The sequence below is a fragment of the Phoenix dactylifera genome, unplaced genomic scaffold (assembly GCF_009389715.1).
Source record: "Phoenix dactylifera cultivar Barhee BC4 unplaced genomic scaffold, palm_55x_up_171113_PBpolish2nd_filt_p 000007F, whole genome shotgun sequence".
NCBI lineage: Eukaryota > Viridiplantae > Streptophyta > Magnoliopsida > Arecales > Arecaceae > Phoenix > Phoenix dactylifera.
Window position 1 is genome coordinate 3612565 of NW_024067666.1, and position 24833 is coordinate 3637397.

At 36.9% G+C, this 24833-nt stretch overlaps 2 protein-coding genes across 3 annotated transcripts; both read right to left on the bottom strand.

Annotated features, from left to right (window-relative positions):
• Window positions 1-1623: 1623 nt before the first annotated feature.
• Window positions 1624-19422, bottom strand: LOC103704491 (solute carrier family 25 member 44). Of its 2 annotated transcripts, XR_603619.4 has the most exons (7): window positions 19145-19422; window positions 14374-14755; window positions 10590-10786; window positions 8769-8910; window positions 5959-6112; window positions 2995-3311; window positions 1624-1930 (listed from the first exon to the last, which is right to left on the bottom strand). XR_603619.4 is itself a non-coding variant. In XM_008787804.4 (6 exons), exons 1-6 carry the CDS (start codon window positions 19210-19212, stop codon window positions 3280-3282), a joined length of 975 nt encoding a protein of 324 aa, XP_008786026.2. In that variant the 5' UTR covers window positions 19213-19422; the 3' UTR covers window positions 2796-3279. The 2 variants fall into 2 exon arrangements, 1 of the variants encoding a protein (XP_008786026.2); XM_008787804.4 differs by lacking the exon at window positions 1624-1930 and having other exon boundaries at window positions 2796-3311.
• Window positions 19423-22090: 2668 nt separating this feature from the next.
• Window positions 22091-24413, bottom strand: LOC103704492 (peptidyl-prolyl cis-trans isomerase E-like). Its single transcript, XM_008787806.4, has 3 exons — window positions 24294-24413; window positions 23935-24198; window positions 22091-22634 (listed from the first exon to the last, which is right to left on the bottom strand). Exons 1-3 carry the CDS (start codon window positions 24328-24330, stop codon window positions 22417-22419), a joined length of 519 nt encoding a protein of 172 aa, XP_008786028.2. The 5' UTR covers window positions 24331-24413; the 3' UTR covers window positions 22091-22416.
• Window positions 24414-24833: the final 420 nt, after the last annotated feature.

Sequence of the window (24833 nt, forward strand, 5' to 3'; positions counted from 1 at the left end):
GACTAGTTTTGGGGTCTAAATAATTGGCTTTGATCACTTGGTATGTCGTATTTTTATGGATGGCGCGACATTATAGAGCTCGGAAAAAAATAGTTGATTAAAAAGAATATCTCAATTAGACAATGTATTGACTAGTTAAGATATTTAAAAATTTGATATATAATTTGACTTTTCGATATGGCAGATTTGGCTCTTAACCCTTATCCAATCCTTCCTATAATGATTAAAAAGATCAATATCCGAGATCACGAGAAAAAACAAAAGAAATATTGGGCTAAATTTTAAAATTATATAGCACATGCATGAATACATGCACAATACAAGCAAAGCACATATTAAATAGTAGTCCGCTAAAATCCAAACTGGACCATATTTAAAGAAAAAAAAAATCGCTTTTGCAAATATGATAATAAAATGATTTCCCTTGTTTCCCTTTTAACACCTTTGAGTGTTCTGTTCATAGGCAATCCTAAATGCTAGCTTGATAGCGAGTTTATCATTAACAAAGACAATTAGTGAGAGGGGACATCGATGAGCAATGCAGTGCAATTTTTGTGAATTTTACAATGCTCGCTTCCTATCAATGGCATGATCCTATTCAGATACATGTGCAAATGTCAGAATTTCACAGAAGAGGTACATAGCATAAGAAAAATAATAAGCCTCGTGTGTTTCTCATCGAGAGAATGCGATACCAAGAATATCAAACAGGAGGTACTTAATAAACATCACTCTTTATTCCTCGTCGTGGTTCTACTGCTCAAACGGTGCATTGACGAGGTTGAGTATGGAGTGTCCATTAGCCTTGGCGACAGAACTGAGTCAACTGACCTTGATGATCTCAAAATCAGGGGGTGTCATGAAAAATGGATACAACTCCTTCAATCATCTTGGTTCTGGCTCAGGAATGGGGTTTTGCCCCTGCTAGCCCTGCTGTGTACCCCATGTTCGCTTGCTACATGTACTGCAAATATATCCCATGGCGACTTTCATGAAATGTTGGCCACACCATGTATGCCCAGTACATATACTGCAAATATATCTAATTCCAAATTTTAGATATAGCTGTAGCATGTTTTGGAGGAGACCTTCGTATACTTGCATCACATGAAACCAATCATGGGAAACCATGTCAACGAAATTCATGTGCAACTGAGTTTCTAGATTTCTTTTAAAGAAAAGATTCAGATAATGGGCTGCACAACAAGGGACAGCCCTTCTTAAGATACCCCTATCCTTCCAAATCTCAGTGAAAGATGGGATTAGATCATGAGTCATGTATTGCAGCTGTTAAAGTTCTTTTCACCTGGATAAGTTGGTACCTTTTGCTTTCCTCATTTTCTTGACTGGATAAATTTGACCTTTCAATTGATCGCACTCAAATGTGTTCTGTCATGCGCATTAGAAACCGCAAATGGATTAAGGTCGAATAAATATTCAGATATTCCAAATTGAACCTCAAATCACTTGTAGCTCTCTAATTTGTTCCACGGGAACTCCTCAAATTACTTGGAATCTCCCTCATTTGTTCCACGTGAACTCAGCTAAGATGCCGACTTCACCTTATATAGGTTCCTGCATTGACGGCTACTCATCTACCAGTTCCCAAAACAATAAGTTCCATATGAATGCAAGGAAAGATTGTTTTTTCAGGGGCACCTAAATGAATGTTAAATCATTTACAATTGTCTCAGTTATCAATTTCCAGACCCCACGAATGTTTCATGCAAGCCTCCAAATGACTACACATGCTGATGAATGCGTGAAGCATACCAACACTAGAGTTTTAGACATCAAATCTACAGGTGCAGTTTCCATCCATAGCATGGTGGAAACAACGAGTTTCCATTGAACCGGGAGAAGATATGCTACAGACTGTGAGATATGTTTTCTGTACATCATTTGCTGGCGAGCCCAGCAACAAATTTGCCTGCATCATTTGCCGAACATGGATTAAAATTTTACCAAGCACAGGCATTGCATGGCTGACCAAAAACAACTCAAATTTATATTCAACAAAGCAACAAGGTTTCAAACAAAAAGTAAAACAGTTCTTTAACTCTATTTGGGCTCCCTCTCAACTGGCATCATCAAGGCCTCTAGATCAAAGGTTTATCAATGAATGTTACATTGTGTGTTAAGTATGTTCCTGCAGTACAGATTAATGTAGTTTTGCTAAATCCATGGGTATTATGCAGGAATCTCACATAACAAGTTACATCTCTCTGATTTCGGTGATTGCAGCGGATACTTTTGCCACCAAGTAAAATAAATCTCACATCCACTAAATTCCTGGATTCAGATTTCCAATATCAGGTTTATATAGTGTTCCTACAATACATAGAAAATATAAAACTAAATGAATAAAGAAGAAAATTGACATAGCACAACTTCTGTTGCTTTCTTGCTTTACTATAATCCATCTATATATTGGACCTACAAAACAGCAGACTGCCAGCCAAAAAGGATCACGAACTTTGTTCTACCCTAAAGCTACACATGCTATGATCTTTCAAGCTTTTCACACTAGACACAAGTTTGGCACCTATTTTCCTTTTTGTTACAAAAGGAATATTATTTTTTTCTGCATGGAATTTACTGATGTACAGCTTGTGTATTATTAGGCAATAAGTGGCCATTTTGCTGTCTTTTACATCAAAAACTGAGAAGAAAAAAGGCTGCTATGTTTTCTGGGCGTTGAAAGTAATTTGTGCTCCTATAAACCGCCACGGTTGTAACATAAAACTGATCAGCACAACATCATCAACAAGATATAGAAAATCACCACAGTAAGATATTGAAAATCCTAAAGCCCTTGCCTTAACTGATAAGTATTACATAACTATCTCACAGATCTGTGTATATGAATGAGAATATGCAAAGAATTATTCCACTGAGTACATCTCTAAAAGGAAAGAATCAGCAATTGGCTGGAAAAAATGGCGAACTCTATTTGGGCATATAACAAAAGGACGGGTCGGTCAAATATCTTACCTGCAGAATTGATGGTGAGTTTCAAATAACAAAAGTGGCAACCTGTTTTAATAACTGTTCTATAAAAAGTGATCTCAAATATAATGAATCATATCATCTCTCCTCAAAATACTGAGGAGAAGCTGAAACGACCCGAGCCACTGACTGTCCAGGCGACCACTTCATGGGGCTTCTCAGCGTGAATAATAGGCTCCCTGATTTACACTTCACTGCAAATATGGATTATGGTATTTATGGAAACTGTTGCAGTTTTGCAAATCTGCTTCGAATGGTAGAATATAGAAATCAAATCTCTTCACTTTTTGCACACAGCCGCTCTGAAAAAGAAGACCACATGATGTACATTTAGAAGATCAGAGTATGTTAAAAAAAAAAAGGTAAGATGAACCAAACCCAGAATTCAATTTATTAAAAAATATATGAAGGAACGGGCACCTTCAGAGTTATTACTGCAAATTGTTTACATGCTAGAATATTCATGAAAATTCTACAGTCATTGCATGGTTTTCCAAGAATTTAGATCAGACAAGCTTTCCAGAATCTACCTAAGAATTATCATTAAATTGAGTCTCCATATTAGACAAGCATAAGTCCAACACCTCCACAGATTCATACAAACAATCTCTACTTCCTGATGGCCGTATATTTTGCCGTCATATGATGAAAATTCTTTGATATATGCAGTTCTTGTCTCTAGTAGAAATTCAGAGAGTTCTATGATTTTTTTTTAAAATTCTTCTATGATGCTTTGTATCCACAAATTTTGTTAAACTAAGTGAATTTTCATGGACCATTTAATTGGTAACTTGCAGATACTTATCTACATGGTTTGAAACAAATTAACAAAGAGCATGCTACAAAATGTCCTTATGCCAGATTTTAGAAGCAGTAACTTGCCCAGTTACTTTAGTTAGTGCTCTAATAAAAGGATAAGATACATTCAAAAAATTGTCGCCTGTTACCAATTAATTTTTATTACACCATAGCTCATTATTAACTAGCACCTTCTCTGATTCTTCTTAATAGCAAAAATGGTTGAGCAGATTGGCTTTAAGGTTGTATATGCCAGGATTAATGAAACGGAAACCTTACTATAATTTGCAAAATTAGGTATACTAAATAATCATCAGCTCTGAAAGCCATTTATGTTTTTTCAGCCACATAATAATTATGATAACAAATAGTAACTGATCAATTTAGGAAGTTTTAGCTCTAACAATTAACAGTGCAAATAGGTTTAGGGAGGTAATGTCTACGTAAGTTCCTGGAATAATCCACTCATAATTATTTCTTTCTCCTCCCTCATGTTGAGTTTTTCAATTTCTCTCGATAAATGATTAGCTACAAAAGGATTTTTTTTTAGTGAACGTGTCACAGCTGATTACCCTTTTTTTTTCATTTCAAGATTGGCATTCTATATCCAATATCTCGATCTAAGTATGGAGGTCAGAATAAATACAATAATGATGACAGCATGCCACTATCAGATTTTTTTTTAAAACAAAAGGTCATCCACCTACCAGTTTGTGACCATCTTTTGCAGGGCAAGAATTGACAATAAATAAGTTAAAAAGGAAACAGAGGAGAAAAAAAATCCTCACAAATTATAGTAATTTTGCAATAAATACTATAATTGCAAAATTATAGTATTTATCAATGTTCGATATTTGTTCCCTATACTTTCAGCTGCGTAATTGTATTTATGCCTAATGTATCGCGAGTATTGCAGGAACTCACAAATTTTATCTATTCACTCCATGGGGAAAATGGAACCTTCTGTGGTAGTGTAAGTTCATATTTGCTCATAGCTACAAATGCAGACTGAATAGCTTATCTGAGATGCCACCATGAAGCTTCAAGATAACAAAGAGTTTACCTTCATTGTCAGGGGCATAAATAACTCCTTAACAATAATGTACTTAGATAATCTTTCTTAAAATAACTATGTCAATATTAAACAATTACATAGTGAATTGTTCTTAGCTCAACATGAAAGTTGCAAACAGGACATACATTAGCATTGATAAACATGCCCAAGCTAATCAAACTCATTATATATGTTGATATATATTTGGGGTGACATATGTTTGTTGAACCAAGTATTAGGCATTGCAACGTTGACAAATCAATAAGCTGCATAGCAATTTTAGCAGAGCTGCACAGCAACTATATGGGAACATTAATTTCTGAAAAAGCTCAAGGAGCTTGCTTAATTTGAGTGGCATCAGCTGGGTTTCCGTTCTTTGTGGACACCCTTTGAATCCTAGGATATGAATGATCAAAGAAAAAAAAAACTTTGACCAAAAGAATTCAATCCTCTCAATTTGGGTCGACACTCCAAGTATCATGGTGGTTCATCCATGCTCTTCAGACCCCTTAAACAAAAGTGTCCCCATATTGTCAAGTCTTTTTCTGACCTTTGAATGCAAATGACTGAAGCATCTCACTGATCTCTCTTAGTTAAATGTTCTCATTTCTAACTTCCTCCTTAGTTTTGCTAAATATCTTTATCCACATCCATATTTTTTCCATGTTCAATACATGTGAAAATTCCATTTCAGTTTACTTGAGCCGTATAGCAGAGCTAGTTTTATTATTCTTTTAAAATTCTTTTCCTTTCCTGCTCAGAATAACCAGAGAACAAAAGTGCATTTCTTATATAAAATCTGACTATATTAAGATTTCTGTTTTTGAGTTAGAATAGACCTGTTATGCCAATAGTATTCACTCATACACAATTTTCTTCACTGCTTATTATAATGTAACAGAATCGTCTTTATTTCCACGTTGGGAACTAAAAGGTAAACCTCAACAAAAAGGGAAAACCAACGGCTCTACATAGAATGGGAAGTTGACACATACTATATGATAGTATAAAGATCAAAGGCATGTAAAGATGAATGAAACAACAAACTGATAACATAAAGTAACATATTATATGTAAAGAAGGAAGAGTTTCCCTACTCAGATATTCATATGCTACTATCATCGTGGTACCCCATGCTGACATGCTGAAAAACCTTGGACCTAATCCTCTGTAGAACCCTTTCCATCCATCTTCAGCAATCAATCTTTTGACAACTTGTCTTGCAGTTTGTCTCTGTTTATTATCCATAACCTACGTCCGAAAAATAAATAAATGAAACAATAGACAATCAAAAGTTGGCAGAATTAAAATTTGCATGCCAAGAATAATGACAAACAGCCTTTCTTTCTCTTGTTAGCGGCAAAGCTACAGTGAAAACTTAAGGGCTCAAATAAAAAAGAAAAAATGCACAAAGTAGAAGATGAACATCCACCAAAAAGGGAAAAAGAAAAACCATGCCTCCTATTACTGGACTCCAGTCTAAGAACCAAAAGTTCATAGCACTTATACAGGGAGTCAGAAGCCTACTTGATCAATTACAGATACAAATAAGTTATGCGAAGACAGTCTACAAACATTGACAAAAATTCTATTTCACAGACCAAAGAGCCTCCCCTTGTAGCAAGGTTCTTACAAGTGAGTATCCTCTCAACATATATGTCCACATGAAAGGTTGTGAAAAATGACAAGCTTTAATGCTTACGCCATCTGCATATAGATCCCAAGAGTACAAGATGATAATATCTTCTCATTCCACCTCCACATCCAAGTACCTATAGTAGAGGACCTGCCACCTGACACCTATTGCGGATCAGGTTGATTAACCCAGATGATTGTATTGCTTGAACAACCCAAATTAAACCAGTGTCAACCCTTCCAGGTCAGATGGAACCATCACTTGAAAAGGTGGAGAAACAAGTTCACAGTTGCTCCTCTCCTTCCCTTTCCCTTCTCTTCCTATTCAACAGAGGTGGCACAGCTATATCTTGTGGAAAAAATAGCCATCTAGTAGGAAAGGAACTAGTGAGCTAGAACTGGCAGTGACATGACCAGATCCAATGGGATCAGAGACAATGGAACCCATTCTGGTGGCAGTGATGTAGAGGCAGCTAAGATCAAGAGGGAGCATAGGCGGAGCGACCAAATCGGGCCAGATCGACTGGGCAGCGAAGGTAGAGTAATAAAATCTAGTAAGCAGCAAGGCTTGATAAGGAAGGGGGAGGGGGAGATGCTGGGAGTAGGATGGCTTGGTTGGGATCTTGAGGATATGTGAAGTAGGAGAATAGCAGCTGGGAGTGTGAAGGAGGAGAACATTTCATGTGGGAGCCTGTCAAATTGGACCCATGGTCAAGTCAGGAACCCACGACCTGGATGCTGTAGTGAGTAAATATGGTTCGATGACTTTCAAGCACTGGTAGATAATGACAAGTTAGTTTCATCTTGCTTTTTTTTTTGAATTTAGCTACTCCATTTACAAGGATGTACATGCATATATATTTCTACACGTCCTATCTTACCAATGTTATCAGGATAGAGTTGTACCATAAATGTAGAGTGGACCAGATAAGATTGGATCGTAGATTAGATCTTAGGTTGTAAGATTCTTTCCAACTTCATTTAAATGATGAAGAAAAAGGGTAAAATTATGAAAGTAAGGACATGAATAAATTAAAACTTTAAAGGAGTTAAAAGTAAGAAACCATCATACATGGTTGTAAGGAGTTTACTTTCCAACAACCTTAAGCCCATGTCTACCACTTCCAAAAATGAAAACAAAGTTATGTTATTCCATATGACTAAAAGCCACCATATAAGTCCATATTATATCTTAATTGACCCCCAAAAATATATATAAATAGGATTAAGATGAATAAGTATAAATAATATGTTGTCATCGTCAACATCATCTTTGTTGGATTTGAGACACAAATTTAACCCCTTTTACTTTTGCTTCTTGAGGAATAAACAATGAATTCCCCCCCATCCACCAGTTGAACATTATACAACAACAAATGAGTTTTCTCACCTTTACCAACATATTTAACCCTAATCATGAATAAAAACGAACAAAGCAAGCTACCTTTGCCCCAAATGCATAGACTCAATTCTCCTTTGAAATAATAGGTTGTCGAAAAGCGTAAGCAGATTTTAAAAACAGTTGCAAAGATATGAGAACATGCAAATAAGTGAGACACTCATATATAGGTTTACTTTCAAAAATTGAAAAAAATGCGCCCATATGCTTCCAAATCTCTTTTTCTTTACTTTCGAAAGTTTAAAATAGCAAGAGGTTCTTTTTAATATTTTCAGAGGCTTATTAATGATGAATTGCTCATTTAAAATTTAAAAAATTTAAATTAATCAAAAGGACAGATGTTCAAATTGCTTTAACATGAAAATGACATGATGCAGATATGGATCTTAAAATTCAGAATTGTATGCTTCGTAATCTGGATCTTATGATCCTGGTTTCTGTCTAGGATCCAATCTGATCCCAATCCGGAGATCCAAACCAAAGACCATTAGGGCCATTTTGATCCAAATGAACAATTTTAATATAGTGTCTAAGATCCCTAAAACAATGTGTCTTCTATGTAAGTCTTTCATGACTGGCATCCATGTCAGCATACAAACCCCGTGTTTGCTGCCAACATGTTATATATTTGTACTGCTATCAAAACAGATGATAGCCAGAGATTAAGCATGTACCTGCAATCAAGTCTTAATCATGTCTAAAGGGGTCGCGACACAAGATGCCACCGCACCAGCAATAACAGAATGAACTTAGAATTGCTCAAAATGAACATGCAAGAAACATCAGGCTATATGCAGACTGGAGAGGAAAGGAACTGCATGCAGAAAGTAGAGAACGAGCAAAACCAATGATAGCCAAAGATTAAGCATATACCTGCAATCGAGTCTTGATCGTGTCTAAAGGGGTTGTGATACAAGATGCCACCGCACCAGCAACAACTCCACCTGTAGCTTGAACGCACATTATTTTTTGCTGGCTAGGAACAGTTTCCGTATCATTCCCATGGCCTAAGAGCCTATTCGAGACAATAAAGAGAATTATGGTGAGAAGCTTTCCAATAGTTAGGCTATAGGGTTATAATCTACTGAAAATAATGATGGTTGTGAGCCTCTAATGAGACAAGTGTCTCCAGCAGCTAGCCAGCTACATTTACAAGAATACTAATAAAGGAATTGATGGCACTTGTAGGAAACCATATTACGATAACTTGCAGCACCATCTACTCATATTCATATTTCAAGCTACTAATGTTTGGAACATAATTATCAGACTGACTATTAGAGCTGACCTTGTCCACCAAATAAGATTGGCATTGCAGTTACCTACCACGACACTGTACAGAATAAGGTTGCAAAACAGTAAATTTATGAAACTTGTAGCTAAAGAAATTTAGGAGATTGAACTACAAAACTTTGTTAGGAGGAGGAGGAGGGAGAGGAGGAAGAAAGGAAAATAAAAGAATAGTTTGAACATATTAAGTTGGTTCTAGACCACAATATTTGTTTATGTGCATCACATCTTTGCAAATTTTTCAACCAGAGAACCTATCAGCAAGAAGTTGATCATGCACCTTCTTTTGATGCCTCATAAATGTTTTGGCTTTGTACTTCATATCTTACTGTGTTAAAAACAAAGTTTACACCATGCCTAGATGTCAGAAAACATCATCAAACATGTACCAGGCATGCCGCACAGGATTAAAGTTTGTAGTAACACAACTTGAACAAGAAGTGTTTCAGTAAAAGGATCACTATTAGGGAGGGGAAGGTCTAAAAGAATAATGAGAAGAAAATTTTATATTCATAGATAAAGATGGCAAAGAGTGACTGGCATAAAAATGTTAGCAAATTAGTCATAAAAAGATTCATATTTGATTTGTCAAGGAAGTGTAGTATTTCATTTTATTCATCTTCAAAGAAAGTCATCATCTTAGATCCATATGTTCTTTTTAGAACACTATAAAAAATTAAACTTCATGCCGGTTTGACGGGATTAGACATTAAAAAACTTCAGGTTTAAATATTTTACATTAGATATTCTCCACATGGAAAGAATCCAAAACTGAAAAAATGGTTAAATACCCATAAAAAGTAAAATGCTTTATACCAAGATATTAAGATAGTAGAACTCCCAAAAAATGAGCCCCAAGTAGATATATATGCCCTGTATTAAGGTTAAATTACAAGAATAAATTATTGTACAAAAGGAACAGCCAAATCGAAATACGGAGCCTACACATGATTAAGGTACCTGCATCGAAGGTATCCAGAGATTATAAATACTATACCAAGCAACAACCAAGCAATGCATTCTTCTCCCACGAACATAAAACAAATATCTGGTAAAAAGGTTGCTAACAAAATTGGTCGATTAAATAAGACCTTAGAACCATAAGAAGACAGGGGAAGCAGCACAGGAAACATGTCTGTAAACAGAAAACCAATAAAAATTTCTTTGGTATCACTTGTTATTTATCAAAATGCCACAAATTCATATGTTATGACATACAAGATATGTGAAAACAGTCGTCTTCCAAAAATATCATAACAACCAGTAAGGAAGTAGATGAATGATCAAGAACAGCAAGTATATAATGGAAAAATAACTTTTATAACCATATGCTATACATCAGCATGTGCACTTGTTCCAACCATTTAGGTGTTTGCTATTTATAGAGAAAGTCCGGTGTCTTACCTCCAGATTATACGTTGACTGGATCCATAACTTGCCCACCATACAGCACTAGACGGGGAATATGTCATAACAGACAAGCCAAATCCTCTGTAAAAACCCTTGACTCCATCCGACTTCACAATCTTACGAGCAACATCCAGTCCACCATTATACTTTGCATAACCTGAGTATCCTTGCACCATCAACTTTTGGCTAACCTAACACAAGTTCACCGTGATCACAAACATGTACTTGAATACTAAATTGTGCTTTTGTGTCCATATATTATTAACCTTGCAGTACATGTCATAATACCCAATGAAGCAACTTTAAAAAAACTAGCAGACATCCAGTTACATTAACTCTCTAAGCATTTCTCACAAAATCACCTCATAATTAAAGCTGATTTCTCCAGAACAACATCCAGTGAGAACATATTACAGAAACAGGGTCTGTGTCAATTAGCTATCTACAACCTGGTCAGAAGCACCTGAAGTACCTAAATGGGCTAAAGATATTGTTAAAGGAGCTGAGTTGTTATGAGGATGCAGATGCAATTGAGATGCTTCCAATTTCCAAATATACACAGAGTTACAGAATAAGTCTTTTGAGTTATAATAACAAGCACAAATATCAGAATTCGATACATGCATTAAGCATAGAGAAGAGGATCTAAAGGAAAATTCTACAATGTACAGATCTGCTGCCCCACTTTTTCAGAACAAATCTCATCCAGTATATGTGCAATACATGGCTGGGTAGCAATTGATGTTAAAAAGTGTCAATAGTATTACGGTGCAGCATCGTCAGGACTCAGAGAATAACAAATATTTTCATTAGTTTAATCATGCATGTACGCATGTACAAACAAGAACAGGGATAACACTTTCTAATAATGGTTATAGACATGGATACAGCAATATATTTTTATATAGAAGAAAATTATTGATGACCTACAATTTTTGACAAGAAATTTGTATTGCACTGGAAAAAAAGTTGCATAATGCGAAAACAGGTGCCAAAAGATGATGTACTAATGAACGACAACCCTTAAGCATTGTCTTAACTATTTGGGACACATTTATGAAAAAAGAACCATGATTAACAGGAAAATACTAAATATTAGAAAATGTAGGCCATAATTATCTTACAATTTGAATTAAAGGAAGTATATTACAATGATTATTGAAATTCGAATGTAATAATAATTCATACAATTTTACCAAAGATAAGCATTTTGATAAGAAACAAAACAATATTTGTAAAAACCTCCATTTCAAAAGAAGAAATGATTTAAAATGTTCTCCCATTCTCAAAGACACTGATAATTGAAGTTATGCAGAACAGTAACAGATGAACATCACAAAAGAACACAATCTGAGAAAGAATGAAACCAGATAAACATTCATAAATTGCTCGAAGATGATAAGGGATAAAAAGAGATTTTCTCATTAGTATGGGCATAATTTGCATCTTATCAAATAAAAATAGCTCATTGTAAATTAAAATGTAAACATAATATCTTTTTACTGTGCCCGATAGGAATGTTCTCTGAATACAACGCAATGTCTAAGAACAGAATATTTTAAGCATTAATCCAAGGAGTCAAGGACTGCTGTTATAGAGGATGCATCTTGGATAAAATGAGCAAGTCGAATATTCGTACATTATAAAGAAGGAATTCAGGCTATGGTTACAACCAAGGTTCCAGCTCTGAACCGGCCGGAATCGGTATCTAACTGGCCAGAACTGGACGGAAAGGCCCCGAATCGGTCGGAACCGGTACCAAACCGACTGGAACCGGTTGAAAAAGACCCGAACCAGACCGAACCGGCCAGAAGCAACCTGGAACCGGCCAGAACCGTTCGAAACCGGTGCGAATTATCCTTATGGGATGAATATACAAAACTGTGCCGCTTGGTTAGAGGAGTGGGCTGATGTGTCTCCTAATTATACTAATGATCCGAATATCTACGAGAAGCATCGCCACTCGATGAGATTTTAGATATCGGTATGTATGTTGTACTTTAAATATATATAATTGATTGTATTATTTTATATTTTTTACCACACTACTTGATTGAAGATATTTCATGTTGCTTCTTGTAGCATGCAACATCTCACTAATTATTTTATGTTTTGTATCATTTTTAAGGCTGCAAATGGGTCGGGTCAACCCGTGACCCGACCCGACCCGACCCGCGTAGACCCGACCCGACCCGACCCGACCCGAATTTTAGGACCCGCGGGTCCGGGTCGGGTCCTAAAATTGGACCCGAATCATTTTCTGGGTCGGGTTTGGGTTTACCAAACGGACCCGACCCGACCCGAATGGACTCGAAGAGAGAGAGAGAGGAAAAGCAAAAGAAAGTCTTTTCTTTTTCTTTTTCTTTTCCTTTTTTTTTGGCGTGGGTTGTGGTACTGTTGGTCAGTGTGGGAGGATAGCAAGTTAGCAAGAAGCATAGGTTCACAGAATCCAAAGGAACGTCGGCCCTTCAGGATTCTCTCTCGATCTATTACACTGTTGAGACCTCTGGTGTGTAGCTGCCTTTTTTTTTTTCCTTCTGTTTTTTGGTTTTTGTTTCTTTTAACTTTTGAAGGGAGAAAGTGAGGGAACACTGCAACTGAATATGGGTCATGTGCCAGTTTTCTGTAATGGAATTGGATTTTGGAAGAAGGTCTGGGATTTTTTTTTGTCCTCGTGAGAGGGGAGCTGGGAGACACCGAGTTCCGTCCAATCAGTCATATAGATAAAAAATAGTGTGATATGAAATTTGGCTTGTAGACCGACTTAGTTAGTGAGTCATGGGTCATCTGTTCTGACTGGAGCTCAATTGCAAAGTCTTTCAAGTCATGGGTCACCCAGCACCTCATAATTATGGTATGACCAAATTAGATTTGTCCAAATTTTTCCCAAAAGTACAAAAAAATTAGACCCGATCGGACCCGGACCCGACCCGAATCAGGCCCGGACCCGACCCGAACCCGACTCGGACCCGACCTGACCCAACCCGATCTTCAACCGGGTCGGGTCCGGGTCCAAAATTGGGACCCGAACAAAAAACCGGGTCGGATCGGGGTCACCTAGGACCCGACCCGACCCGACCCATTTGCACCCCTAATCATTTTAAAACAATAAGCATCATTTAGCTTAAACTAGGATCATTTAACATTAAAAAAAATAAAAAAAATACTAAATCAGACTTAAAATTATTGAAAAAGTTTAAAAAGATTAAATAACAAATAAAACAACTTGAAAAACTCCAAAAAAAATTGGCGTGCCGGTATGGAATCTGCATGCCCAAGTGTACCATATATCGATACGATACCAGGTTCAGTATCGTACCAACCCATCCGCCGACCAGTACAGGTTCCGGTACCGGTTTGGCGGACTTTGGTTACAACAATTATAGGCGTAAAGCAATCTAGCATCTACTATGCCTACTTGTATTCTATAACCAAAATTATGATTCAACACATTATTATTAGGTGGGGCTTTCAATCAACCTACATTCTCAGAAAAATCAAAACTATGATTCAGCACATTTACAACTTACTGAGCACAGCAAGAAACAGATTGCAATATACCCCAATTTGTAGTTAAATGCAGATAAGGAATTGATTATGATACTAGACTAACAATAATTTGTATTCAACGAGATCAGTTTTCATGCTGAAATACATGACTATGGTTTTCAGCTTCCCTGCTACGTTTCCTTGATAGAGAGACAAAATATTGGCTTAAATTCAGGAATTTTCAAAACAAATTAAAACACATAATTGTCCAAAAAGATTACATTCATACCACATCAATAGGAACAAACACAGCCTGAGAACAAAGAGACGCTGCCATGCCCGCAATGCCATTTGCGATGGCAGCCTGTACTGGTTCAGAGAGCTTAAATGGTTCGACCAGCTTGAGTGAAGCCGCTTTTGTCGTTTCCAAAGAAGTGAGGAAAACGATCCTGGCAGGAACAGCACCAGTAATAACTGTGCCAAACCCCCTATATAAGCCTGGAATACCATCAACTTTGAGAATATTTCTCATGGCGGCAAATGCGTTCTTCTGTGCAGCATCTTTTGAAGCAACCTGCATCCTGGTCTTTATGACAGAGATGGGATACAGGGCCACAGTAACACCAGTAAAGAGGCCAGCTCCTACGACATACAACTTAGTTTTGTCAAGCCTGCAGGATTGGATGGAATAAGTAAGCATATAGACTTGGTTTAAGTACAAAAGTTGCACGTAAACAGGTATTAGAGACATAAACATTGATTTCAGTTATAAAGAAAATATTCTAAATATTGGTGGAAGACCTTTAAATAAATAGTATAAGCTCAAAGAGTATTTACGTGGTAGTTTAGTTCTGTGAAGATTCATTATTAGCGGCAGTACAACAAAATAAGCAAAATATGATAAAAATAGTAATAGAGCACTGAGGATATTCCTGATTGTTCTCAACAATATCGCAACAGTATGCACATCAAGAAGCAAAGTAGAGCAGAATCTCAAATAGGGAGGAACTAAACAATCAAAAAACATTCCCTACATCCTTCACCAATTTATAGAGCTCTTTCATCATTTGGCTGAAAGGAATCACTGATTTAGAAGGTTGACAGGTAAATAGAGACAATAGTCTTTTGAAAATAAATATAAAATAAACATCAAGTAGCATGAAACAGAAGGGCATAGCTAAAAGTGATCTTATTAACTCAAGAAGTGAAGTTTTACACCGGGCAGCACCGCAGCAGTTTATAAACTACAGAGAGCATTTGCTATAGAAATTACAAAACTTAAAATTAAGCACGAAACCAGTAAAACAATATAAACTTGAACAAGATGACTACAGGCATAACCTCATTAAATAATGAAGTCACTAGGTCAGTTCTAGACAGCTAAGTATGAGACTTGTAAGCATAAGCTGAACCTTAACCACCAAGTCTTGCACCAAATATGTAGAATCAGCACTATTAAACAAAGTATAATGTCATGGTTGGAGAATGTCTGAGAAACCTATTTCACAACCTATATCCCTCATTTTTGAGTTGGTGAAAGATTCTTTGCCTAAGCATATTTGGGCAAGAGAAGGGCAACATCATGGATGAGTTTGTTGGAAGTCATATCTACCTCATTGGTTACAAATAGCAAGCTCATGAATCGAGCACTCTTCACAAAGAGAAAAGAAGGCAACAAGTTTATACCTTCAACAACTATTTCGAAAAATATGTGGTACTTGGTAGCCAAAATCTAGTACCTAGAGCATGCAACCACATGCTAACACTTCCATCCCTGCTAAAAACAAGGATCTTTCAAAAGCAATCTTAGTACATTAACACATAACATTCATAGCTCTACATTTCTAGAATCAATATGTCATCTATGTTTTGAAAACATGAGTACCAAAAATAGGTAGATCTCCATCATTTTACAAGAACGAATATTGATTTATACAAAGGATGCCTAGATGTTACCAGACACGAGTCTTATTGAATGCTACACTTCCCTGCTCCCATAGACCCACCTGCTCTTGGTCTCGAAAACTTAAAGTCAGATAATATGAAAGGGTTTAAAAAAAATCACAGCATTTAAACAATTAGCTTATGGCCCCTGACCATGACACAAGAAGAAAGATTCAACAAAATACACAACAAACAAATGGCATACAAAATATTCTCTATCTTCCAGATTGTACTACCTTTGAACTTTTTATGCTCCTTTGCCAAATACAAAGAACAGCAAGGATTGGTCATAAAACCAGCATATGTCTTATGGGTATGTGTGCGTGTAAATCTACATTACCAGACACTCCATTTCTAAGCTACATGGAAGTGTTGACACTTTTGGATGGACATGGCGTGACATAACATAATACAATTGGACACTCCACTTTGAAGCATCCTGCTAACAACAGCAAAAAGTGTCCAACATTTGATGCCTTTTTTGGAGTGTCATGCCAGGAACTCTTAGGTTTACGTGCTAGACACTTTGAGTGAAGTGTCCCTAAGGTTTTATTGACATTTCAAGCAGAGTATCCTTATGTTTTTAATATAAAGTTATCAAGATTATATGCATATTTCAAGAAAAAGTCACTATAATTTGTAATATAAAGCTACCATAATTATATGAACACTCTAAGCAAAATGTCATTATGTTTTAAATATAAGTGTATCACAGTTGGTTATCAATTAAGTATCTCAACACACAGTAAGTAAGTCCAAGTGTCCCTAGTGAATAAATTAAACAACTTGCAAGCTCATGGCCATTCCATTAATATATTTGTTAGCAACTTAGCGTTTGTAACTTTAAGTTTCTCCTTTTTGAATAAGCATCAAAACACACAAACACATGTGCATATATGTGTATATACATGTATATGTATGTATATGTATACGTACATATGTATGCATGTCTGTATATATGTATGTATGTATGTGATCAATCCCCAAGGTAAATTTTGGATTCACCATATGATATGGTTCACAATTTTACCCAACCAAGTTAGTCAAATCTCAAGCAAAAGCACCGCAAAGTGGTCCTTTTTGACTCAACCCACCAAATGACCATGTTCGGTCAACTTGAATAAGTACCAAAGGTCCAAAACAAATATCTAAGTTTAAGAAGAAAGTTCTGTTCCTTAACAATTTGGTGAGAAAAGATTAAAGAACAGATAAAAATTTCCTGCATGGTTTAGAAATGAAGAAAACTCTTACATTTAGTTAATTCTGAAAAAATGCATATTTGTTCGGATATGAGTTAGGACGGTGTAAGGGAGATGTCTAAGGGAGTAGTGATTAACAAGATAAGTGGACATACTATGCAACATTGTTTTATTATCCTTGCAAAATGAAACCGACCACTGAACTTATGATGAACCACCATTGGTGTCATTTCATTGCTTTGGCCAAAAGGGATGGAAGTGTGTTCAAAAAGACATTTTTCTGGATGAAAAGTAGGTCTTCATTTAAGACAAGATGCTTCATCCTAATAAGCTGCTGCAGATGCTTCTGCATGCCTGCCTTTACAGGGCTTTTGTCTTTTGGACATCACTGATCTTTGCAACTATCTGGTTAGTTTAAAAATCTCTCATTAATTTCATTTGTTTTCTGAGCTTATTTTATCCAATTATTTGAAACAAATTAACCTTGATTTTTTCTGGTTACGTTTAACATGCTTATATCATAGTTTATTGGCATAATTATTGTCCTTTTTCGAATCCATGCAACAAGTAGTCATTGCTTTTTCCATAGCCTATGATCTCTCTCCCACTCCCATTTTCAAATTTGTTTCAAAGTAGTAAAGTAGCATGGATATTCAAAAAGCTGAACCTAATGATTAGAAAATAGCTAGTTAGATATTTTTAAGTTTACATGCAACAAGTAGTCATTGCCTTTTCCATAGCCTATGATCTCTCTCCCACTCTCATTTTCAAATTTGTTTCAAAGTGGTAAAGTAGCATGGATATTCAAAAAGCTGAACCTAATGATTAGAAAATAGCTAGTTAGATATTTTTAAGTTTACACCAGCATTAGATGAGTGAAATTTCTACAAGTCTTCTCTGCTTCTAATCAACTATTCCTACTTAAAAGGACAGGCTCTCGACACTTTATCTTAAAGCAAACTTATAATTTTGTAGTACAATTAACTAACCTAACTAAAAGCATTCAATTATTCTTCATCACTTGTGATTAATAAAACAAGTATAAAAGGTGGCCTAGTGGTTCACAGATGTGAAGAAATGAAAAAACAAAGCAATGAACAAGATACCACTTACAGGATACTCGACACAAGAGAATAAACAATGAAGGGAAAACAAAAATAAGATTTGATGAAAGACTCGACAGCTTAAACAACAAACGAATGCATCAAGCGAAAAGTAAATTGGGAAAGAATCGTCACTGAAATCCGACAAAGTAGCAACTTCTTATAATCCAAAGTATATGATAACTAAAATTTAAAAATAAAAACAAATCTGTTCTTATGATCGAACCCTAACCAACAATGGCATTATTGCATAAGCAATCTGAAACATACGAAACCAAGATTTTCATACCGAACAAGAAAATTTAAACTCAAAAAATGGCAATAAGAATTTTATCGTATGAGCGAACTGGTATGAATGAAATTTCTATAAACCACTGAAATCCTAATTTCGTGCAACATAAAAGATAAAAACATATACCGTACAGGGAAAAGGATCAGAAAGGATCCAAAGTGGAAAATCTACCGCTCTGAAAAATCTAGCACAAAATCTAAATAAATGATAAAAGATTCAAGAAAACGGATCAGCAGTTACCAGCGACCAAGAAAACCGAAAATAACAGATAAAATCACGATGGATTCTTTCTTTCCCCAATCGATCGCCCCCCAATCCGCCAAACCAGTCAAAATCTTGATATCCGCTAAAACTCAATGAAGATTACCGTACAAGGAGAGGCATAAATAGGGAAATAATGAAAACAAGAAATGATGATAAATTAAGCATGCAATTAAAAGGAAAGGTTCAAAAAGATGAATCAAAGATCAACGACTACCGAGAAAATCAAAGAAACAAAAATCCAAAAAGAGAGATCCTTACTTGTCCCAATTGATCTCGGTTCGATCGAAGGCGGGGACCTTGGGACGAGCGATCTCCCTCGAATCCATCGCTTTAAAACAGGGCCAAGCTCTGAGAGAAAACGGAGGAGAGGAGAGACCCCTAACTTTCCCTCTCGAGACCAAGAAGAAGTCGCGGAGGAGGAGAGATCGCGGAGCCGTTTCAAAGGAGCGCCGTTTTTGTTTTCCCTTTTTCGCGAGCCGACGCCGCCCTCCCGAGTTCTTGCCCTGGGGCGCCTTTTTGCCTTGTGCCCAAAGAAAAAGAATATCGGGCGTACGGGAATACTATTTGATTGATTACCAGTGGAATGTTCTAGAGTTTTCCTAGATATAGAAGAGGAACCTAAGGTTCCGTTTTGACATGATCACTAATTTTTTATTTTAAGTAAAAATCAAAAAAACCAATTTTTCAAAATTTTTAATTTATAAATAATATTATATATATATATATATTGGAAAAAAAAAAAGATAGCAACTACATAAGCACACTTTAATGTTCAAAAAAGAATTTACATATTTTTTTTGATGGTCGAATTTATAGATAGAATAAGATTAAATTGCGTGGGTAGAGAGCCAAAGAGTCAAGTGTCAATGGAGCAATAACGATGATAACAGCAATAATAATAGAATTCGAGATCAAGTTATACATTGATAAGATGGATATACCATCACATTATGGAATATTTCAATGACAATAAAACTTGCCTGAAAATGATGCTCCAATCATATTAAGGAGATATCCTCTTAAGGGCTACAAATTGAACAAGCTCTTTTTTTTTTTTTTTTACTAGGATGGGTAACTCGTACCTGATAAGTACGAATACATCGAATAAAATCAGAAAACAGAATATCTCAAAGTGCTCAGGACAACTTTCTATCTCCAACCCACAGGATAGCATCCGCATGACTGGCCATCCAATCTGCAGCTCCATTGGCTTCACGAAATACATACTTTACTAAGATCAATTACAAAATGAAAAGGTAACATATCTTCGATCTAGTTTGATGTTTTCAGTGCTGTTTCTTCTGCAATGCCTGTGCCTCGCAAGCATGCCAACTCCATCAACATCTGATAGCAAGTTGGTATGGTTCTTGGATGCCACAGCTGCCTCAAAGCTTGTTCTATGGGGTGATAGTCCATAGAAATCTGATCGAAAGCAGTTGTTAAATCTTCTTTTGCAATGTTTGGGCATTTGTATGTAAACATAGGGGATTTTAGTGATGTTCTTTTACTGCCTGTCCCTTGACTCCTTTTGCTCTTCTGGGGTAGTTGGGGGAATTTTTACTTGTGCTGGCTGAGAGATGGGGGGATTAATATAGGAGATTAATAGAATGACCCCTAGAACAAGACTTTTGCAGCCCTTCTTGCTGCTAAGAATCTGACAGGAATATGATATACAGAGAGACAGATGGCAGGTTTTGTGGTAGATCTCAGACTGAATTTTTCTTTCTGACATGTTGCTATTTAGAGGATATACATTTGAGAGAAACCAAGTTTTGTATTCTTTGCACATCTCTGTGCCAGGTATTGTGAATTATTATCACACCAACTCAAGCTGTAACTTAAACAGGCTTGCAAGCAATAAAGCGCTTGTATGTTCTTCTCTGTAATTGAACATACCACTTCATTTATGATGCTAAAAGGCTTGCACACAAGATATAAAAGAATAGGTGCTGATGAATTTACCTACAGGTGTTGTACGCCACAGAATACGTCTTATTTTTCGACTACATTTACAACGTAACATGAATTACAAGCACTTTCTGATACCTCCATGCAGTTAGTATAACTCCTTAGGTTTACTGCTGCTGTTGCTATCACACACAGGAATTTCAAAATTTCTCTGAGACATCCTTCATAAATGGCCATAATAAGCTGGACTGGAGAGTTGCTGATAAAAAGGTGCCAACATGGTTGAATCAAGCAGCAGGTTCTTCCACTGTATGCTATTCTCTCTCTGTGATGGACCTGATACTGAAATCCATCCCTTCTTTAGGAGGGAAACCACAAATTCTTGCATGGATCCACTGGTCAATGACACCACAGTCTATTGCACACTTGATCATATGCTCCAAGTACCCCTTGTCAGTGGCAGATGTGGTTGAACTGTTAACATTCTCAAGAGAGCTGAAATATGAAAAATAAAATAGATATTTCAAAATAAATATTTCATTACCGTTCATTGCCAATCAGATTAATGTTTTATGAACTTATGGCAGTTCCTTGAAATTATAAATTGAAACCCAAGAAGATCCTTCAATTCTACAAACAGCTATACTGACCCAAAATGAAACTGCCTGTAGGAGATATGTTCTTTCCCTCATGTTCACTAAATTTTATTCGAACAGAAAAATGACTATGCCACTTGATAAGGTCGTCTGCTCGAAATCTCGTACCTGCAATGATAAAATCGCCTGATACTGACATGTCACCAGTAAATGGAGTAATATGTCGGTCTTCCATTTCATGAACCCATCCATTATCCTTCTCCGTGTAATAGTGTATTTTAGACGTTCCATTTGTCACAAACAGGACCTTGAGATTTTCATGTCATAGCTGCATGACCACTTCGTGTTTGTGGTGGATGAATTTTGATTTATCATTATCTTTGGTTTCAAATTTCTCCAAAGGTTCGATGCCACAAAGAAACTCAAGTTCCTGATTTGTGACTTCAATGATGTCAGCAGCATTCCATGCTTCCCAAATGAATGTCTTAGTTTCCTTGCTGGACTTCCACAGCAGCAGTAGGAAGTTCAGATCAAAGAATATGGCTCCTCCAAATTTCTTGGAAATCTTGACTGCTTGCATTGTTCTCAATCTCATGCTTTGGTCGATGAGGAATTAAAATAAAACATCTTTGCCTGCAAACAGAATCAGATTAGACAACATCCACAGAACGAATCACAGCATTCTCCCTCAGACCATGTATTTTTTCATAATTAATTTTCTTTGCTTTACTATTATTTTCCCACCATGTTCCAAACACCATTATCAGGGTCACCGAATATAAGCAATGTTACACAAGCAGAGTTCTGCAGAATGTCAACTGCAGAATCAGCAATTTCACTTTTCTATGTCAAAACAACCACCATCATGGAAGTTACAAATGCAAGTAAGGACAATGTGCAGTAGGTAATGACAGAACCCACTGGAAGAAAACACAAAAGGGTCTCGATTTTGTACATTCTAATGAGTAGAAAGCACTTAGCAGTTTATCTTTCCACATGGTCTTCTTCAATGTGAATTTAGATAGTTCAAGTGTTCTGCTGTTTCAAGGCCTCTGCTTCAGCCACAGCCATAGGATCTGCCTTTGTTTCTGTTTCTTCTTCCTTCTCCCCTTCTCGCTCTTCAGCCAACTTCTTCCTGTGCAGCTCCTCTGCGGCTTTCATGGCGGCTTGCTGTTCTGCCTGCAGACGCTGCATTTCCTCCTCTTGTTGCTGCCTCTCAAACCATGTATCAGCATCCGCCCAAACTGAACAAAACAAAGATGTCAATTAGACTCACCTAGAATATGAGTATCATTTCCTTTGAAGTAATCAAATCTTTCATAGTTGCTGGGATAATGTATTGGTATGTTATGCCAGATAAGTTTGTCTCAGTTGGTAAATTGTTGATGATGACCCACATACCATTTTATGTAAAATGGCAATAAACTGTTCGGTCAAGCTCCCATGACAAAATTGATTTAAGTATGTTATTAATAGTATAAAATTTGTTCATAATCATCCAGCTGCAATATTTCTCATTTTACGAAACATCAACCTTGCATCAGTCTGTGGAGGCACCAAGTAAAGGGTAAGTAAATGGTACCACAAGTACCAACTACAAGCAATCAACAAAACTTCAGTGTAATCAGATGGTACCAAATGTGCCAAATGACAGTCCCACAAAATCAGAAAACCAACCATTATCCAGAAACCTTTTATTCATGGCTCCCTTTCTCTTTTTTGCTTTTGTTCCTTTTTTTTTAAGCCAAATAGCTGACACAAACATCACAAATATGCAACTCTTTTTTTTTTTTTTTGCTAGACAAAGGGGAAGGGGGGAGGAAGGGGCAAGCCCATTCCTGCGTAGCAGCCCCCACTAGGCCCCCGCCCCGTCAGGAGAATGTTCGATGCGGGCAGAAATGGCCGTGTATTAGGCACCCCAACCGGTTTTACTCATACCCCGGCTACTAGAGGTCCAAGAAGCGTTCCTATGCCTTATGTCCAAGCAGTGGCCGAAGCCACATTTTAATCAACGCCGCAGCGACTCGAACTTGGGACAATGAGGATAGAAATTATGCCCAGTACCACTAGGCTACCACCTTGGTGGCAATATGCAACTCTTTCAAAAGACAAGAATATGTTCTTGAACAATTGCCTCAATTCAATAGGAAATCCTGACCCCAGCAGCACTCTATCTCCTTCACACTATCCCAACTGGCTTCTCTCTCTCTCTCTCTCTCTCCCCCCCCCCCCAAGTTCCAAAAGAACATAACAAAATCTTATTAAATTTCTTCTACAATGTATCATGCTCTGGTTTGGCTAAAAAGTGTTCGTTAATTTCTATAATTTCCGGTTTAACATTTATCATTATCCTATAGACTGTACAATTTATATATAGCTTTCTGGCTTTTTTTTTCTTTTTCTTAGTTGAAAGTATAAGAATCAAAAAAGGCAATAGTGCATGTCAATCGAATAACTTATCAATAGAGTTGAATCCAAATAAAGAAAGAGATCCAAATGCAATCAATCAGAATAATGATACGGAAGGGGGAAAGGAGTACGCACTGGGTTGGGCGGCCCAGCCCTGCTCGCCGCCCTTGATGCGCTCGGGGAAGGCGTAGTTGACGGTGAGGACGCGGCCGTAGAGCTCGGCGCCGTCCATGTTGTCCATTGCGGCGGCGGCGTCCTCGCGCTCGAGGAAGGTGACGAACCCGAAGGAGCGGTGCTTCTGGGTGGCCTGGTCCAGGGGGGTCTTCACGTCCTTGATATCCCCGAACGGGATGAACGCCGAGTGCAGGATCGCCTCGTTCACCTCCTCCGCCAGCCCTCCTGGGTCGATATATTCAAAATTTCAATCACAAACAATAAGGTACAAGAACAAAACCATTGATTCGCTCACAGAGGCATAGCATCGAACGCCTTACCTACGTAGAGAGTGTTCTTCTGGACCGGTTGGCTCATGGCGTCCTCCCTCGTACGGCTTCTTTTGTCCCTCTCCCCCGAGGCCGACTAGGGTTGTAAAGCAGTGGTTCGCATGTGATATGCACGTGACATAAGGTTTCATTTCGCGGTGTGGGATGGTTCACGTGCTATGCGCGTGATTCGAAGACCAGGGATCGGTTCGCATGGAACCAAATCAAACCATTCCGAATTATTATTATTTTTTTTAAAAAAATGTTAATATAGTTGTGCGATTCAATTTTTTTCTCTTTTTATTTAACTGTTTTTTAATTATAATTTATGATAATATAATAAATTATAATAAATAGAAAATTTTAATAGTTAAATTTTTATTGCAAATTAAGTAATAAATTTTAACAATAATCAAAAAAAATTTCGTTACTGATACTAGCATTGATATGACTAACAAAAAAAACTTTGTATAAGCTAAGCCTTTGTAGAGAAACTAACATCATTAATATTAATAGAATTAATATGTGCCTAAGTGATGCATATGATATGAT

Bases quoted from the DNA above. Each gene is read 5' to 3' on its own strand.
- LOC103704491 (XM_008787804.4), bottom strand. From the start codon at position 19,212: ATGGATTCGAGGGAGATCGCTCGTCCCAAGGTCCCCGCCTTCGATCGA. The intron at 6,113-8,768 runs GTATATGCTTAA...TTTCGGACGTAG, and splicing joins CGATCAAGACTCGATTGCAG to GTTATGGATAATAAACAGAG. The intron at 3,312-5,958 runs GTAGGGAAACTC...CTTCTTTTTCAG, and splicing joins AGTAGCATATGAATATCTGA to AGCGGCTGTGTGCAAAAAGT.
- LOC103704492 (XM_008787806.4), bottom strand. From the start codon at position 24,330: ATGAGCCAACCGGTCCAGAAGAACACTCTCTACGTAG. The intron at 24,199-24,293 runs GTAAGGCGTTCG...ATATCGACCCAG, and splicing joins GAAGAACACTCTCTACGTAG to GAGGGCTGGCGGAGGAGGTG. The intron at 22,635-23,934 runs GTGCGTACTCCT...TGTTTTGTTCAG, and splicing joins GGGCTGGGCCGCCCAACCCA to TTTGGGCGGATGCTGATACA.